This window comes from Pleurodeles waltl, chromosome 8 (assembly GCF_031143425.1).
Source record: "Pleurodeles waltl isolate 20211129_DDA chromosome 8, aPleWal1.hap1.20221129, whole genome shotgun sequence".
Taxonomy (NCBI): domain Eukaryota; kingdom Metazoa; phylum Chordata; class Amphibia; order Caudata; family Salamandridae; genus Pleurodeles; species Pleurodeles waltl.
Window position 1 is genome coordinate 771,002,707 of NC_090447.1, and position 19,116 is coordinate 771,021,822.

Here is a 19,116-nt window from a genome sequence, read left to right on the forward strand (position 1 = left end):
TTTGTATAGTTAAGTTTGCCATTTTTTTGTCCACTTAGCACTGTTTAATGCAAAGTATGTCTGTGATTGCCTGTTTTCCCACTGGGGTCTTTCTTTTACATTGTTCTCTTATAAGCCGTGGCCCATATAAGTGAATGAGTGTCGAGTGGGGGATGGGCGTTCCCTGCAGTTCCGGAGGTGGGGTGGTTTTTGTGATCTATCATCCACATCTGTGTGTAGTTGTGCATACGTGAATTGTTTCTGTGTAGTTTTTGAGGCTTTTTTAGTATTGCTGTGATAGTCGGAAGATACAGGTCCTCAAAAGCAACAAATTAAGGGGCATATTTATCATAGTCAGTTTTATCAAGCCACTCAATGCCGCCTTGCGTGGTTCTGCAGATCTTAATAAATTGAGAGTTACGTAAAGCAGTGCTAATCGCTGCCTTGCTTTACTCTGCCCCAGGGAGGCGCTCCATGGGTGGAGCGTGGGATTTCCCATGCATCCGTTCATGGATTGTGGCCCCTTCCCATATTTACCTTTTAGTGGTAGACCTGGGAATGTGTCAAAATGCTACACATCCCCAGAGGAGGTGTAATGAGGAGAAATATCTAAAGATATCTATGTTCCCGGATGCCACCTGAATGGCTGAGAATACATGCAACTCTCATTACCTGTAACAGGGTTTGAAACTTGGGGCTTGATTTACAATCTGGTGGGTGGTTCATTTGCCTGGGGGATCAGTGGAAGCTATGGCCTCTGTTGCACTGGTGGATGACCCACTCCTTAATTCAGAAATCCCTGTTTGGCAAGAGGGGTTGTGCTACCTTCTTGCGGAGGCTGCTGCAGAAATTCTGTTGAAGGCTGTAAAGCTTTTCCGAGTTGCTCCATGTTTGATGACTCAGCATAGTTTATGCTTTTCAAGAATACACTCTCACATTTATTCTTGAAAAACAAAAACTCAAGGACCCCGAAGAATAGGGCATTTTCTTCCTGCTTGTGGTGGCCATTGTGCTGTTTTCTTCCCCAGCACCACTATGCCTTGCGTGCCTTTCCAGGACAGGGAAACATTATGATGATTGCCATTCCCTGAACAGGGCACAGTACCCATGGCTATGACCTAGTTAAAACAAATTACTTTATTATTTAATAAAAACCATAAAACATCTAATCATGGCACATCATTCCGAGAAAAAGCAGACCAAATTAACAGTACCAGAAGTATTCTTACCCATTCGTCCACCCATAGCCATCTTTAAGTCCTCACAAAGATGTTGTGCTGGATACAGTGCAGTGCAAAAGTGTCAAACAAACACCCACATACTAAAATGATATAACGCTATCAGGATAAAACACCTCATGGTAAAAATGCCTGAAACCCGGCGACTATACTTATACTGTGCCTAATGGACTAGGGACAAACGTTAAATAGATTACTTTTTCAAACGTTATCTAGTTTTATCCTAGGAGAGGTAGACCTGTTTGTCTGTGCCATAAGTATTCTAGCCCATTAACCAGCCCATACACATCATTAAATCCTCACTGGAGGTATGCAAGGCTGTTAAGCTGACATGGATAAGATGCAGTACAAAGATGCCAAGCAGTACCCAATGTAAGGACAATAATAATCACTATGACCTGACCACCCTGTGATGGATGAGCTGTAAAGTCAAAGGTTTCTGATGACAGTGCCAGCTGAGGGACCGCCATCGGACACTCAGCACTATTCCCACCTCAAAATAAAATTTTATTTTCCGCATCATTTTTCCCTCTTTCTGCGGGCTGCAGAATGCAGTGCACACTGAAAGAGGAAAATGCTCCTTGTCTCTTCCTGCACAAAAACAATCCTGCCTACAATGCAGGCACCCTTGCATCATGGTGCAGGGGTGCCTGTGTTGGCACTAGGGAGCACATTATGCACCAGCGCAAGGAAAGGACAGAAATGTGCTGTATAGTGCCCTTTCCCTTTCTTGCAGCGCCGCAAGGTGGCTTGCTGTGTTGCACTGCGTGAAAGATTGATAAATGTGCCCTTCTGTGTTTTTTCATTTTGTGTCCTCGGGCCATGGTACTCATGCAGTCCGACGCTTAGCCTATAACTTTACTGTAGCCCTTGCCTCTCACAGTGTAGCAAGGCCGAGCAGCCAAGGATTAACCATATAGGTGGCGTGGGTTAGTAACTTACAAAACAATAGGACAGGAAGCACCTGTTATTACTGTCAATAACCAGTCAGCTCTATGCTTTAACCAGGAAAGATTTTAATTACATAAAAGTTAACAGTCTACACATAAAGCTTGAACGTGACACCTTCTTGGCCTCAGAACAGACTCCAAACAGATTTATAGTGCCAAAGCACAAAACTTGCAAAATCAGTAGATTTTGTCCCATGTAAATCTATGAAAGTTTCCTCAGAGATTTTTGGATTGGTTCTGAAATATTTGGGCAACAAAATGCAGTTTGAGTGTTTCAATTAAGACTAATGTTAAATTCAAAAGAAATAAAGATATAGTTAAAACGCTAAAGAAACCGTTTTAGAGCTTGTATAGCAGTGACATAGTTTAAATTGGACTTTGGTATGCACTTTGGAATGTTGCGAGTGCAGCTTTTAGGAAGTCAGTATACCTACTTTATAATCAGAAAATCAAGGACAAGGAAGCCTACCAACCAATGAATGAAGTGGCCACTGTTGGACTGGCAAAACAATATAATGTCTTTGTGGCTGGTGTCTGGTGAGTGCGATCCTGCTTCCTGTAACTGGTGTCCTGTACTTGGGCATAGTCTACTGGAGGCCAATTACTTGAGTTCAAAGTCCTGTAAAAAGTTGGCTACTTTCTGAGGACTATGGCTGGCAAGGGTACTAGTTAACCCTGATGTCTCCTATGGTAATTGTCTGTTTGGTAGCCCTGCATCTCAGAATCACCTTGGTTGCAGTCAGGAATTTCTGGTGGTGGGTGCACACAGTGCCAAAGTGAATCACTATGGCCACTAGTGATTCCAAGTCAAAAATGGAGACTAGGTTGCCACTGGGTAGTGACCGGTAGTCCTAATGATGATTTCTCCTGTACTTTTTAGAGAAACATGCCCTGGGAAGACAGCACAAATGACTTTCACCCCAAAAGGATGCATTTCTGTAGGGCCTTGATTTACCCACTATTAGACCACTTGACAATGTTTTTTGTTGCATGAGTGAATGTACTAGCCAATGAGGTGCATTGTATGTCCATGGTTGGCCTGGTGTGGGTGTTCATCAGCTGAACGTCTAATTGGATACTAATTATATGGTCTTTTCTCTTCTTTGGATATTGGGCACAACTGAGTTCTCTAGCTCAGTCCAGTACTTAATTTGAGCCTGTCGTTTCCGGTGCTCGTCACTGGCACTTAATTCTTAGCACCAGCGCGTGTGACTGTCTGCCGCATGGTGGCGCTGTCTGTCAAATTTGGTTATGAACACAACAGCTGTTTGTTAATTTAATATACATTGACAATCACTAATACGTGCCACACAAGCCATTCTTATAGCTTTGAGGTCCTTGAATAGTATTAATTTTCACACTTGTATCAGTGCGCTGGTTAGGAGTTGTGTTGGTACTGTAATTGGCAGAGTTGGCAGGTATAATGGATGGTGCAAGCTTCTGTGTCCTCCTGAAGAGGGCCCTGGCACTTACTGTTTTACAGAATAACCAAAGGCTCAGTCACATTCTAGTCCCTTTTTGCTATTTTTCGTCTGACCGGGTCAATACTGTGCTCTTTTTGGTCCATTCCCTGGATGTCATGTCTACTGTTAATGTGTCTATCATTCAGTCCCCAGTACTTTTCTACTTGTGTAATGCACACAATAGGTGAGTTAGGTGATTAATGAGCAGGGCTGGGCTTTGGAGAGGCATTGGGTTTATTGCTGGGATGTGTCTTATTTAGTGGGTTGATGTCTAATGGCATTTTTGTATGTAGTAGTGTGGCTTTGTTTGTGATGTACAGTTTTATGTTTGCGGTGTTGTGTTCATATGTGGTGGGGGATTGTTGCGAGGTGTCTTTATTGTGTTCTGGAGATCAATGTCATGCTGTTCCACATTATGTGACTTTATGTAGCACACACTCACAACTTGCTTGGCCTACTAGTACTTGTTTTTGCAGACGCTTTATCTGCGATTGTTGGAGGGCATGTGAGGACATGTATTGGGAGCATCTGGTGGCTGGCCCTTGTCTGAGTAACTAAGTGTTGTACAGTTATGGGGGTCACCCTACCATTTTGTTATATACGGAGATGAGTCTATCAATCTGTCAGACAAACCCATATGGCATGATGTATGAAGAGGTATGTATATAGATGGACCATGCCGGTAAGCAATAGAAGTTATATGAGATAATGAGTCACCTTAGTGGGATGTATCACGTCTGGGATTCAGATCTTTAGACCCTCCCCCTGACCTATGTTGGCAGTGACAGCATTTTTTAGTTTCTTTGGAATCTAGACAGATCTCTAATGAGCAGTATGCTACTGTGTGTGTGTGTCATTCTATACTACTTATGGGTGGGTTGTTCCAAACTTGGGATCTGTATCCGAGCTTGCTTCAGTGGAGTCGTTGCCAAATTCTTTGTTTTGCATGCCGACTAGATCCATTTTCTGTACATGTTTAGTATCTCAAAATTGATGTTAGAGTTCTTGCGATGGACAATGCTACTTAGCGCTTCTTGAGCTACTTCACCCAGTGTTCCTATTTCCATTTGCTCCTTTCTCAGTATTTCTCTTACTAAGTCTTCTAGTTCCTGGATCCCTATTCCTGCAGACTCCCTGTCTTTAAATTCCGTGTTGCTGAAGTTTGCTTTTATGGGTGCTTTCCTGGTTGTTCTTTCTTTATGACCCCTATACTTGGTGCTTGGTTCATTGTGCTACTTGGATGGCTACTTCTATTTCGGCAGTCAGAAATAAATCTAGGATAGCCACTAGATTAGTTTAAGTGCATTGTTTGCAGATTGTGTTGGCCTTGTACTATGCTCAGTATTTCTTTTCATAGGGTTATTCAGTGAGATGTGATTAAGTGTTGTGTGTTTTAAAGTTTGGTGTGCATTAACTTGTGGTGGTGAATGCTCTGTTGTGACTTGGTGTCATGTTGTTAGCATTACCTCACAGGTGTAAATATTCAAATAAAACACCCTAGAGTTTCATCAAAACATTTAGTTTTCGCCTGTGCACCATCTGTGTATCTGAAGGTGAAATGGCAATTCAAGCATGTAACACAACAAAAGATAACAATAGAAAGAGTAGGCATTCAATGCTCTATTAAGTATTCATTTATTTTCTTGATTAGTCAAGACTTGCACTGCCTTCATTGTCATTGTTTTGTCTCCCACAGACGAGAGATAGTTGGTGTGATGGAACCAGTGCCCCACGATGAAACGTACTGTGATCCTGCAGCTCTGTTCCATGTTGCCAACGATTACTCATTCATCAGGTTTGGAAAAACACGTAGCCGCATAGCGCTATTTTTCATGATTTAGATTTCCGTTTCCTTTAAGCTACATTTGTGCACTGAAACACAAAGAGGACAGACAACCGAAATTCCTACGTTGCCCTCACTGAATGTTGGGGTATTTTCTGGGCTATAAATGGAAAGAAACACATTGGAATTGAATCAGCATTTCTTAATTTCACAGTGTGAACAGTCTTGTCACTTACGTGATTTTGAGTTTGATAACTTTGGGTGGCCACATAGTTGACCAGAATCCCAAACCTGTTTGCATGTGCAAGTGAGACATACCCCCCAAAACAGCTTAATTTATGAGTTGCAAAGACACTCTTTTAATTAGGAAGGTCGTTATGCGCTCACAAATAGTTTTGTTGACATCAAACTTCCGGCATGGGTAAATCAGTGTATAGTCGGAGAAAATGCAGGATATTGATGTCCTGTGAGTTTGTGATAAGCCACAAATTTAAAGATTTCAGTCTTTTCACAAACTGGTCTCTGGTTCATTCCCACCCTAAAACAACACAGCAGATTCACTCCTGTCAAGGACCGGAGTACCCAGGTTGGGGCATGTTAGGATGTACATCCCTAAAATTAGTGTGGTGCAGTGGAAGGGTGGCCTTCAATGGAAAAATATTTTCACTTTGCTGAGAAAAAGAATATGTTAGTGGGTGCATCGGACATGTGCTGCAAATTTTCTCATGCACATGTATGATTGGGCATATGTTCTCATGGATTTCATAAACGTCTTCCAGGAGTACTCTTGAGATCTTGTGACTGTGATTTCTTGGAGAAATCTGGAAAGCGTTTTTGAATTACAAAAAGTCAAACATTTGCATTCATTGCCAGGTTGAAATCCGCCTTACAGATTTCCTTCTCTTTCGTGAATAAGGCCTGAAGTATTTTTAAGGAATCTCTGTTGAACACCCGAGGATACAGCATGTACATTTGTGCTTAATTTGTGTGCTGTTTAAATTTGCATTGTACACAGGGCCTGTCAGAACTTCATTCATAGGGCCATGGGGTAAGCAGGTGCTACAGAGCCCAACTGTGATGGGTGATTAATTTTATTCTTGATGTCCCTGGGCCCGGCCTACCATGGGTTCTGAGCAACTGGACCAAGTACCCCTTCCACATTTGACACTTAGTGGTAGCACAAGTTGGGCAGTCCAAGGCTTCTCGGGGAGGAGGTAGGTGTAGTGCGATCACTGGAACACATCAACGTATGTTCAGCAACCTCAATAAATGAATGTCCAACCAATTACTCACTTTTATAAAAAATAGTATTCATACATACACACAAACTGGAATACAGTACACACTAAATAATGACACACTCTTCACAAGGTCTGTAATCTAGCACTGTCCGCCTGTTATGTTCCCTTACCCAACATGGGAGACTAGCATATCCCCAGTCCCCAGTCATGGTTGTAACTGGCAGAACTCATTGTGATTTTCTCCGGTACTTGTTAGCCCCAACATAGGCATGGGAGAAACCAGAGGATCACACCTGGATGTTAGCCTCAGTGATATGTGTATCTAAATGTTACAGAGCCCCCAGCCCTCCTTTATATGACTCTCTTATCAACTGCATCTCCTTTCCGAGATGTGTTCAAGCCTTGTTTACCTGTGACCAGTTTCAGAATCAAAGAGTCCAGCTTGAGGGTACTAAGGAGCCTGATTATTCCTTCCTCTGGTGTGTGCCTGTGTCCTACCCAGCTCTTGGGAATGCAGCAATCCACAAATCTGTGTGGGAGCACCTCTATCGCAAAATGTCTCCAGTAGACCCTAGGGCTCCCATCAGGGAAAGCACAGGCCCTCAACACTGTACCCAAAGAGGCACCGATGCATCCTTAGTGCTGCAGGCAAACATACAAGTAGCCCTCCATGCACTGTATCACTTAGGGGCACAAGCAAATACCTATGCAATGCACACAAACCCACATATGCTGTCTACATGTACTGTAGCTGTTCACTTACACATGTACTTGTCCTAACGATTGGAGGGCTCGAAATCTTTGCCAAGGACCCAGATTCTACTGCAGTTGGGATGCTCAAGGCAAGGATTAGGTCTACTACCATATGAAGGACTTTTGCACCCTAACAAGGCCCTTTCGTTCAAATTTCACATAAATACACCGAAAAAAGGCATTTTGTCCTAGGTGCACTCACTGCCTTCATGTTTTGAGATGATGTGTACCTTTGAATGGTATACCTAAAACTGTAAGAACTTGACTCCTGTAGACTTGCATCTACATTTGGAGTAATTTTAACAATTTTGTGGAACTCACAAGTATTCCAAAAGTAATTCCACTAGTGACAGTTGCAGTTTTGCAGTATTATAATTCTTTTATGAATTCTAGATTACTCCCTTTCAAAGGCATTTTCATTTATTTAAATTTAACAAATGCAAATTTGCACATGTATAGATTGCGCCCCCCTTGTGCAATCACTTTTTTTTTCTTCAAAGGGGAAATATTTTCCCCTCATGAAGAAACACATCCCCATACACCCTCACCAATTTTAAATCTGTCTTTCACAAGAATAAATCTGTGATGGTGTGCACCAATTTACGCAGGAATCCCCGCCCTGAAAATCCCACACTGTACACTAGAGAGCAAATGTACTCCCATGCAATATTTCACTATTTTGTGTTACTATGTATGGGCAAATCCATTTAAGAATGTAAATTTATGTTTCCCGTACATAAAACTTTATTTTTACTAGGAAATCAACGTTTTGACGCAGCTAAGAACAGGGAAGCTAAATCCTTTGTAAATCGGACCCTGTACAGCCATTTAAAGTGGAAGTTACCTATGTCAGCCATTAAAATAGTGTTTCAAGTCCACCAAAATGAAACTGTTGGTAAACAGACTTAGGATGACCACCATTTTAATACATTATGTATCACACTATTTCTTAAAATTGAACACAGAAAAATAAAACGCTGGGGATCAGTGTAAGAACAAATGCTTATTGGTAGAAGGCGTATTTCAATCGGAGGTCATGAACCATGAAGGACATTTGTACGATCATAAATCTGCATCGAACATACAAAGCAGCACTCGTTATACGCTATTCACATTTCTTTGAGTGGCCATTTTAGCCCTGGAAACATCTGCATACTTCCAGAATCCAATGTGCATACTCGTGCATACTCGTGCAGTAGTGCCCAATTTAGCCTAACATTCTAGTCATTTTCTGACAGCTATTTGCAGTTTACATTGTTGACAATGCAATCTTTGGGGCAATACTTTGTAATCACTTATTTTCATGAATACACTATTAAATTTAATGAAGTGAGAATTGGAAAGCTGTTTTGATAACATGTAATCGGTGTTCTTGTTCTCTTTCCAGATACTACACCAGGACTATTTATCAGTTCCAGTTCCAGAAAGCCCTTTGCCAGGCTGCTAATCACAAAGGGCCTCTCTACTCTTGTGACATCACTAATTCCACAGAGGCTGGGGGAAAGCTGCGGTAATAAAGTAATCGATTTTATAGTGAAAAAATACATTGAAGACACACATGCTTGTTTTCACGCACAGGCAAACGCACACACACCAGCATGTATGTATAATCGCATGCAACACCATCGTTCACTCCTTTCCACCCATGATGAAACGAAGCTACAGGTGATCTGACTAATCCTCTGGCCAATACACATCACAACAAAATTCTTACTACACAGGCCTGATCACAAACACACTCTTCCAATTCAGTAAAACTGATGGATTAGCATGACAGCAGTCCAATCAAATGAGCTTCAGTGCCTCGTCAGGGGTGTTAAGCGCTGTATATAACAATTACAATGAAATACAATATCTCCTGAAATGGTATGCAGTTCCAGAATCACGGGGTGTGTCTACACGTGGTCAATAGAGTACATTCAGTTATGGTGGAAGTACGCCCATTGTCGCCTCTCATTAAACACCCAGGTATTTTCCTGACCTCTTTCATCTACAAATTCTGGTAAGTTTGCCAAGGTTTAATGGTGGGCGGGTCTTTATTGCACCTGGCACTTACCAGACGCAATAAAATCCGCACAACTATAAGTCCAAACCCTGCACAGTCATATAAAATCAATCTGAGAGGGAGGTAGTCTTAAAGGTGCAAAGTTTTACCATTATTATTGAGTTGCTTAATATTTATTATATTTAAATAAAGTTATGGAGTGCTTACAACCAATTTGTGCAGCGCGCAGTTATCCTGTAAACAGTGAGCTAATAGCTGGGGAACTTCACATCTAGGGTTAAAAAGTTAAACAATGGAATGGAGAGACACTGAGAGTTAAAAGGCAAACTGCATTTGTATTTCATATTTTCGACATGAGATTCACTGTGAGACAATGCAAGTGTGAGACAGTCAGGGACACTGTCCTGTCAGTGGCGACTCTAGAGGTGAATTTTAGTGGTGGAACACACAGGCCTAGATGCATTGTGAAGATTGTGAGCGCCACACGTGTGTGTGCAATGCGTCTCTTATGGCCAAGCAAAACGCATTGCCCTTCGATGAGCTCTCCATATTAATTTACTGGCTTGCCAATGTTGGATCTGGCCCTTTTTGAAGGGTCATCCCCAAACTTTTTGCTTCCTTTCTCCTTCTTTTTCTGACCTCTTGTTGTGAGCTCTAGGACTCTGAGCACGTTATCACTGCTGATCAGTGCTTAAGTGCAGGTGCTCTCCCTTCTAAAGTTTGTATGATTGGCTTACACCTAATTGGCACATTTAATTTACCTGTAAGTCCCTTGTACAGTGGTATCCCTATACCCAGGGCCTGTAAATTAAATGCTAATAGTGGGCCTGCAGCGCTGCTTGAGCCACCCACAGAAGTTTCAAATCTGTCTCAGCCCTGCTAGCACAGGGCCTGCATGCGCAGTTTACTGCCACAGGGACATGGCATCTAAATTTACTTGCCAGGCCCAGAACCACCCTTTTACTACATGTACGTCACCCCCCCAAGGTAGGCCGTAGCTAGCCCTATGTGCAGGGTGCTATGTATGTAGAAAGCAGGACATGAGACTGGTTGCGTGGCCTGTCCTGGTAGTGACAAATAGCCTATTTGGTTTCTCACTGCTGTGAGTGCTGCTTGCTCATAGGATTGCATTGGAAATGCCCTTCCTTATGAAAAGGGGGTATTGTCTGATTTATGAGGGGTTGCATAGGCAATGTTTGGTATGGTTGTAATCGTAGTGAGAAATGCTGCTTACTGGTATGGGTAGATTTTTATTCCCATTATAGAAATGCCACATATAGAGAGTGTTTAAGAAAAATGAGGCAAACCCAGTAACCCTAGGACCTAGGTGTGTAAATATAGCAAGAGATTTCAAGGCCCCTTAACTTCCACCAAGAATTTATTACCTTTAACAACAAAGTTGATCTAATACATGTTCCTTTTATTTAAACAACACTTCTCCAACAATACATTAATTAGTCAGTGTTAGAAATGGGGTATTTGGTTGGCAGTCAGGTTACCCCCGTGCAAGCAAGGACCCTCACTCTAGTCAGGGTATGTCACACACAATCCAAATTATCCTGTGCCCAGCCTCTGGTAGCTTGGCACTGAGCAGTCAGGCTTAACCTAGAAAGCAATGTGTAAAGTATTTGTGCAATAAATCATGCAATAACACAGTATAGCACCATAAAAATACACCACACAGTGTTTAGAAAAATATATAATATTCATCTGATAAGATGCAGGTCACAATGATTAAAATGCAATAAGTATATGTTGAGATATCACTGTAAAAGTGATATAAAGTGTCTTTAGTCTTTAAAAAGCAATAAATGTCTCTTCCAAGCCCAAAGTACCTGTTTCACGTTCCAAATCTCCACAAAGCACCTCAGAGGAGGAGATGCATGGAAAACAAGGGGATGTGCATCGATTTCTCGGGCCGCACACGGTGATGCGTCATTTAGTTTTCACGCAGGGACGACTGGACTTCGATTTCTGCTGCTCGGTCGTAGATCCTCTTCGGGTTGCGGGGTTTTCAGACGCCCCGGGGACAATGCGTGGATTTCAGCGCTGACAGGACAAAGTCACAGGGGCTGTGTTGATCGGGTGGGCGTTGTGGGAAATTTCTGCCACATGGCAGGCGCTGGGTCGATTCCTCTCTGGAAGTCAAGCTGTGTCGTTCTGGCTCAGCTGTGTATCGATCCAGTGGGCCGTGCAACAAATTTCCGGTCGCTACGCTGGCGCTGCATCGATCTTCTCATTGCGAAGTCAGGCTGCGTCGTTCCGGTTCGGCGTGCAGTGGATTTTTCACCATGGTGTAGGCTGTGCATCATTTCTGGCTGGCTGTGCATCGATACTTGCCACAGAAGAAGTCCTTCTTGTAGAGATGAAGTCTTTTTAGACCTGAGACTTCAGAGAACAGGAGACAAGCTCTATCCAAGCCCTTGGAGAGCACTTCTCACCACAGCCAGAGACCAGCAAGGCAGCAGGGCAACAGCAAGACAGCAGTCCTTCACAGAAAGCAGACAAGTGAGTCCTTTGGGCAGCCAGGCAGTTCTTCTTGGCAGGATGCAAGTTCTGGTTCCAGTTTCTTCTCCAGGAAGTGTCTCAATGGGTAGGGGCAGAGGCCGTGTTTAAATACCCAAATGTGCCTTTGAAGGGGGGGAGACTTCAAAGAGTAGCTTAGAAGTGCACAAGGTCCCCTATCAGTTCAATCCTGTCTGCCAGGGTCCCAGTAAGGGGTGTGGCAGTCCTTTGTGTGAGTGCAGACTACAGTCCTTTGACATGTAAGTGTCAGGCCCTCCACCCGCCCAGAACAGGAAGACCCATTCAAAATGCAGATGTATGCAAGTGAGGCTGAGTAACCTGTGTTTGGGGTGTGTCTGAGTGAATGCACAAGGGAGCTGTCAACTAAACCCAGCCAGACGTGGATTGTCAGGCACAGAAGGATTTAAGTGCAGAGAAATGCTCACTTTCTAAAAGTGGCATTTCTAAAATAGTAACATTAAATCCAACTTCACCAGTCAGCAGGATTTTGTATCACCATTCTGGCCACACTAAATATGACCTTCCTACTCCTTTCAGATCAGCAGCTACTACTCAAACAATATATGAGGGCAGCCCCAATGTTAGCCTATGAAGGGAGCAGGCCTCACAGCAGTGTAAAAAACGAATTTAGGAGCTTTACATTACCAGGGCATGTAGACTACACAGGTACATGTCCTGCCTTTTGTTTACACAGCACCCTGCCCTGTGGGTTATCTAGGGCATGGTTAAGGAGCTACTTAAGTGGGTGGCACAATCAGCGCTGCAGGCCCACTAGTAGCATTTAATCTACAGGCCCTGGGCACATATAGTGCACTTTACTAGGGACTTATTAGTAAATTAAATGATCTAATTGGGTATGATCCAATATTACCATGTTTAAAGGGAGAGAGCATATGCACTTTAGCACTGGTTAGCAGTGGTAAAGTGCGCAGAGTCTTAAAACCAGCAAAACAGTACCTAGAAAGTGGAGGGAGGCAGGCAGAAAGTTAGGGGAGACCACCCTAAGGCTGTCAGGTCTAACAGTCAGGCTATTCAGGTGCTCCTATAGTAACGGCGCAGTGAACGTGAATAACGTGTCAAATTTGTGCCATGTGATATATACAAAATGTACAGAATTGTGGTTAAAAATTAAAGCGATCTTCAAAGAGGACCCCTTCAATCCAGGTGTCCTGAAGTCACCTATTTCATCATACATTAACCCACGGTAAGTTGTGTCGACGTTTCGACCCCACAAGAAGAACCAATCATGAAGGGGTCATCATCAGGAGAGAAATTATAGTTTCAGGTAGCACCTAAAAATAACCAAAAAACACCTAGTAGTGGCCTTCTTACATAGCCAAACAATATTTTGAAGAACCAACAAACGAATATCTCTCTGATTCATCACTACTTACCCTAAAAACACAAGACGTTTTGCCTTCAATATGACTTTCTTTCCACGGCAACCTGTTTTTGAGAGGGCCAACTCTCTGAAAAACAAATGACTTACCGGTGTCATGAAAGCTGGTCGTCCTTACATCCTTCTGTAATGAGAACACACATTTTACCAAAGTGACACAATGTCTCAAAGGTATAAAAATTCCCACAAGGAGGAGGAACATCCTTCAATCCTTCCATTTAAACCAATGTCAACACGGGCGCCGCTAAATCTTGGTGCACATGCATGTGCACATGGGGGAGAGAGGGAGCAGTCATATAGTAAACTCATTGCATACTTGTCAAACATCTTTAAAATTTGTGACAGACACAATTAGCCATTCCTTACATATTATGCAGAGCACTTTGCATCCTAGGACTTGTAATTACATCTTTCCCAGGAGCAGACTCACAATTAACCTGAATAATCTAATGCCCGATTTTAAGCATTTTCTGTTGAAAAGTTTCACACCGGTAGAAGAACATATAGGCCATGAGCCAGGACCCCAAAATTAGGCCATAGGTACCACTTGGGTGATGGGAAATGGGAAATATGTGATGGCAAGTCATCACTCTTTGCCTTTTGTCTGATATTATTGGATTAGCAACCATAGCTAAAAAAAATAATGGTTTTCATATTTTTGATAAATAGCATACAAATGCATCACAATGTGTGGAAAAATAAATCTAATTCCACCAGATTGGTTAAATTCAACATAGTTTAAAAATAATTATGATTATTAATTGTAATAACAAAAATATATCCCTTAAAATAATAACAATACAACTTCAATGTAATCCTCATATAGTGATATAGATTGTATGCATAATTTTAATATTGTCAGATTCACCAGATCCTCGGGGTCTGCGCACGTTCCCAACATGTCCACCACAAGACAGCTCCAATACTCTAATTAGAATGTCACAGAGTCTAAGAGAGTCCAAGTGGGGAAAAGGGGATTAGGTAGGGAACAGCTGGGAAGGAGACCTGTAGGAAGCAAAAGGTTAAACAACACAACATCAGAATAAAATCACATTGACTGTCACTAGATTATGATTCTTAGTATTGTCTTACTGTTACCATGAATACGCTAAGGAGTGATTTTAACTAAGCCTAAAGAACTCTGGATACCTGGAATAAAATCAAGGATGATTAATGCAATGTTTCATAAAGGTTTTTCATAACATGTCACGTAATGTCTAAAAATACAAGAACTCTCTAGAATAAAGCTTCAGAACAAACACTGCCTTTTTCAACATGAGGACTAAAGGCTGTCTGAAAACCATCTCTGGAAAACAATTGGAATTATGCTAGGATGCACTAGAACGTCACATTTAGATTTTGTCCTTTTCACAAAAAGAAATGTGTGCACATTAAATAACATTACACTTCAGAGTCTTTTTTTGTATGGCCATGAACTGATTGTACACACTGTTTCCGATCTGGGAATCAAGTTTTACATGAGGGAAATGAATCATGCACTCTGCCGATTCCAACAGGAATATGTAAATGTCTTGAAATGATCGTGCAACCTTTTGCCGATCTGAACACCAAGTTTGTCATGCAAGAAATGAATTGCGCACCCAGCCGATTCTAACCAGAGTATGTAAATGCCATGAAATGATCGCGCAAGTCTTTGCCGATCCGAACACCAATGTTGTCATGCAAGAAATGATTCACGCACACAGCCGATTCTAACCAGAATATGTAAATGCCATGAAATGTTCGCGAAAGCCTTTGCCCATCCGAACACCAAGGTTATCATGCAAAAAATGAATCGTGCACACAGCCGATTCTAACAAGAATATGTAAATGCCATGAAATGATCGTGCAAGCCTTTTCCGATCCGTACACCAGGTTTGTCATGCAAGAAATGAATCGGGAAATTGCTGCTGCTCTGTACTGGGACCTCTGAATAGTGAGCACATGGAGCTGGGCTGGCTCCCTTATACAGAGTCTGGCCCAGCCCACAGACCACACCCAGTCATACTGCTGAGAAAACGTCCAGAAGGTCCTAGAAAGGAACCACACCCTAACACACTCAATAAGTCTGCAGCAATACCTTGCAATTGAACAGTTATTGCAAACATCATTAATAGTGTTTTTCAAGGTTAAAATCTGCAATGCAAAATGTTAACAAACTGCATATAAACACAATGCATGAATTATGCTCTTGCATAAAGGCTGAGTTTTTGCATTTTCATCGCCCGTGGAGCGCGCACTGTCCTGATGTTGACAGTACTCCCCTCTCCCAGATGCGCTCTCGGGCCTGGTTGGTCTGGGTTAAGACGATGGAAGTGTCTCACTAGCTGTGGAGCATGGACATCAGATGCAGAGAACCATGAGTTACTTTCAGGCCCATGACCTTTCCAAGAGATCAGATACCACAGGTTACGACCTCGGAGCTTAGAGTCCAACACCTGTTTAACCTGGTATTCCATTTCCCCCTGTACAAGAACTGGAGCTGGTTGGGAGCGTATCTTCTGGACTGCTTTTTTCAGGAGGGAAGTATGGAACACTGGATGAATACGCAGTGACCGGGGCAACTGCAGTTTGTAGGTCACTGGATTAATTTGCTGGAGGACAGTGTAAGGACCGATGAATTTTGGATTAAACATGTGCTTTTTTTTAAAGTCTATATGTCTTGTAGAAAGCCATACTTTATCCCCTGGTTGATACTGAGGTCCTTCACAATGTTTCTTGTCGTAGTGCTTTTTGTACTTTTGTTTAGCTTTTTCTAAATGCTGTTGAGTCAGTTTTTGCGTTTGGCAAAGGTGTTGAATCTTTTCTGACACAGCTGGTGTAAGAGAACTTTCTTGAGGAATCGTGATGGGCACGGTGTCAGGATGATAGCCAAACAGGCCAAAAAAGGGAGTGACACCAGTGGAGGTGTGAAAGAAATGAGTTATTGTAGGCTAACTCAGCCAACCAGAGCATTGATGTCCAGGAATGAAGTGCTTTCTCAGAGTAAGCACGCAGATGTTGCTTCAATGCCTGATTCAGTCTCTCAGTTTAACCATCTGTTTGAGGATGATGGCTAGTAGATAGTGTGGATGTGACTTGAAGCATATTGCACCACGTTTTCCAGAAGTTAGAGGCAAATTGCGATCCTTGATTGGAGAGAATCATTTTCGGCAGCCCGTGATAACGGACCACTCTGTTCAGTAGGATGGCTGCCAGTTCACTGGAGGTGGGCAATTTCTTGCAGGCATATTTCGTGACACTATCTACTACCACAAGGATTACTGAGTACTGTTGAACCACTGGTAGTCCTGTAATGAAGTCTAAAGAGATGTGTTCCCAAGGTCGGCGTGGAGTTGGGAGTGGATGCAACAAACCTTTCAGTTTTGAATGACTTGTCTTGATGCGAGCACATACTTCGCAGTGGTTCACCATTGTTTTGACATCTTTTGTCAGAGTAGGCCACCAAAAGTAACTTTGGATTAATTCAAGAGTTTTTGGAGTACCTGGATGACTGGCCGTAGGTATAACATGTAACCAATGAAATGCTGACTTGCGAAGCTTGGTGGTGGGCACGAACAAACGAGCATCATGGAAAGGTAGTCCTTGTTTGATGGATCTTTTGGGATCTGCACGAGCCCATGCCTGCCATTTCTCAATGGTGAAAGAATTACGGATGTCTTCAAAGAAGTCTTCGGTTTTTATTATACATAGGACTTTGTCTGGACCAATTATCGCCCAGGAAGGTTGGATGGTAGGCAACGTAGTAGACTCTGGGCGGGACAAGGCATCTGCTTTGCAGTTGTCTTTACCAGGACGAAAAGTTACCACAAAATCGAATTCAGCAAAAAACAGCATCCAGGGTAATTGCAGAGGAGTCAAAAGTCTAGCTGAACTCATGAACTGGAGATTGCGATGATTAGTATATACTGTGATTGTGTACTTGGCACCCAACAAATGATGTCTCCACTCTTTAAAGGCATCATGGATTGCCAGAAGCTCTTTTTCAGCAATGGCATAGTTCTGTTCTGCTTCGTTCAGCTTTCGAGACATGTAGGCTACAGGATGGAGTTGACCAGTGTCTTTCCTTCGTTGTGACAAGACTGTACCAATATCCACATCAGAGGCATCTGCTTCAACTATGAATGGACGATCCACATCAGGATGAGTCAAGACTGGGGCAGTGGAAAAAGCTTCTTTCAAAGTTGAAAAGGCTTGATCAGCTTCTGGAGACCATACACATTTTTCTTTCTTTCTTAATCACTTGGCGATTGGCGCCACTGTTTGAGAGAAATTATTTATAAACCTGCGAGAAAAGTTTGCAAACCCCAGCAAACATTTTACATTTTGAACAGTCTTTGGAGTGGGCCACTCAGATACTGCTTATACTTTCTTTTCTGCCAACACCATACCTTGAGGGGTAAGGATAACCCCTAAAAACTCGACTGTGGTAACATGAAACTCACATTTGGTTAATTTACAATATAAATGGTGCTTTCGGAGCGCTGAGAGAATTTTCTTGGCATGTTGTACATGTTCATTTTCATTGTCGGAGTAAATCAAAATGTCATCGATATAGACTATTGCAAATATGTCGAGATACTCTCTAAGAACGTCATTCAGGAAAAATTGGAATGCTGCTGGAGCATTACACAGGCCAACAGGCATGACGGTGTACTCAAAAAGACCATATCTTGTCTTGAACGCGGTTTTCCATTTGTCGCCCTCTCTCATCCTCACCAGATGGTAAGCACCTCGTAGATCGAGCTTAGTGTAAATTGTTGCTTTTTTACTTGATCCAACAAGACAGGAATCAGGGGCAAGGGGTATTTATTCTGGATTGTGACTTTGTTCAGACCCCTATAGTCAATACAGGTTCGAAGATCCCCATTAGCCTTAAGGACTAAAAACAAAGGACATGCTGCAGGAGACTTGGAAGGGCGGATGAAACCATTCTGTAAGAACTGATCTAGATACTTTTGTAAGTGTTGATTTTGATGTTCTGACGAGGCGTATACACGACAGCTAGGGAGTATAGCACCTGGAGTTAGATCAATTTGACAGTCATAAGGTCTATGAGGTGGCAAGGTTTCAGCTTCTTTTTCATCAAATACGTCTTGATAGGACAAATACTCCCTAGGCAACTTTATTTCTTTCTCCGCTGCCGTGGCTATGTAAGACTTGCAACTTTTGTCAACTTGAGACATCTGGAGGCATTCCTTTTTACAGAGAGCGGAAGAGAACACAACTTTCCGTTCTCCCCAGTTAATCTCAGGATTGTGATGGGATAACCATGGTAAGCCAAGGATAATTCCATACTGGGGAGCATGAATCACGTCAAAGATAAGCTTCGCTTCGTGTTTGGTTCTTAGTTTTCCCCCATCACAGATCACTGACAAGGGGACCGTCTGTAGAGTTACTGGGCCTCCAGTCAAGAGCTTTCCATCTACTGCTTGTGTTATCTCTGGAGTCTTCTTCTCGGTGCATGGGATCCCCCATGTGAGAACCAATTGGGCATCAACAAAATTTCCAGTAGCCCCAGAGTCTACGAGGGCCTTCTTGAAATAGATCTTTTTCTTTACTTGAACTTTTATGAGCAACTTGAGATGTCTTGACTGTGAAGGGTCCACGGTGACACCCAAGAGCAACCCTTCTTTACATCTTGGGTGAGTTAGTTTTCCGACCCGACTTGTGCATTGGCTGAAAGTTTCTGGGTAGGACCTTTTTTGCTCTTTGGTTTGATTAGACAGTCTTTGGCAAAATGACCCTTGCTTCCACAATAAAGACATTGTCCATTCTT

At 42.5% G+C, this 19,116-nt stretch overlaps 1 protein-coding gene across 1 annotated transcript in view; it reads left to right on the plus strand.

Moving 5' to 3' along the window:
- ACE2 (angiotensin converting enzyme 2) overlaps positions 1-19,116 on the plus strand; it is a 405,347-nt gene that overhangs the window by 269,918 nt on the left and 116,313 nt on the right. Inside the window, exons 11-12 of the mRNA XM_069205018.1 lie at positions 5,327-5,425; positions 8,795-8,917. Of these exons, the coding sequence (XP_069061119.1) occupies positions 5,327-5,425; positions 8,795-8,917 (222 nt within the window). The remainder of the gene's footprint in view (positions 1-5,326; positions 5,426-8,794; positions 8,918-19,116) is intronic.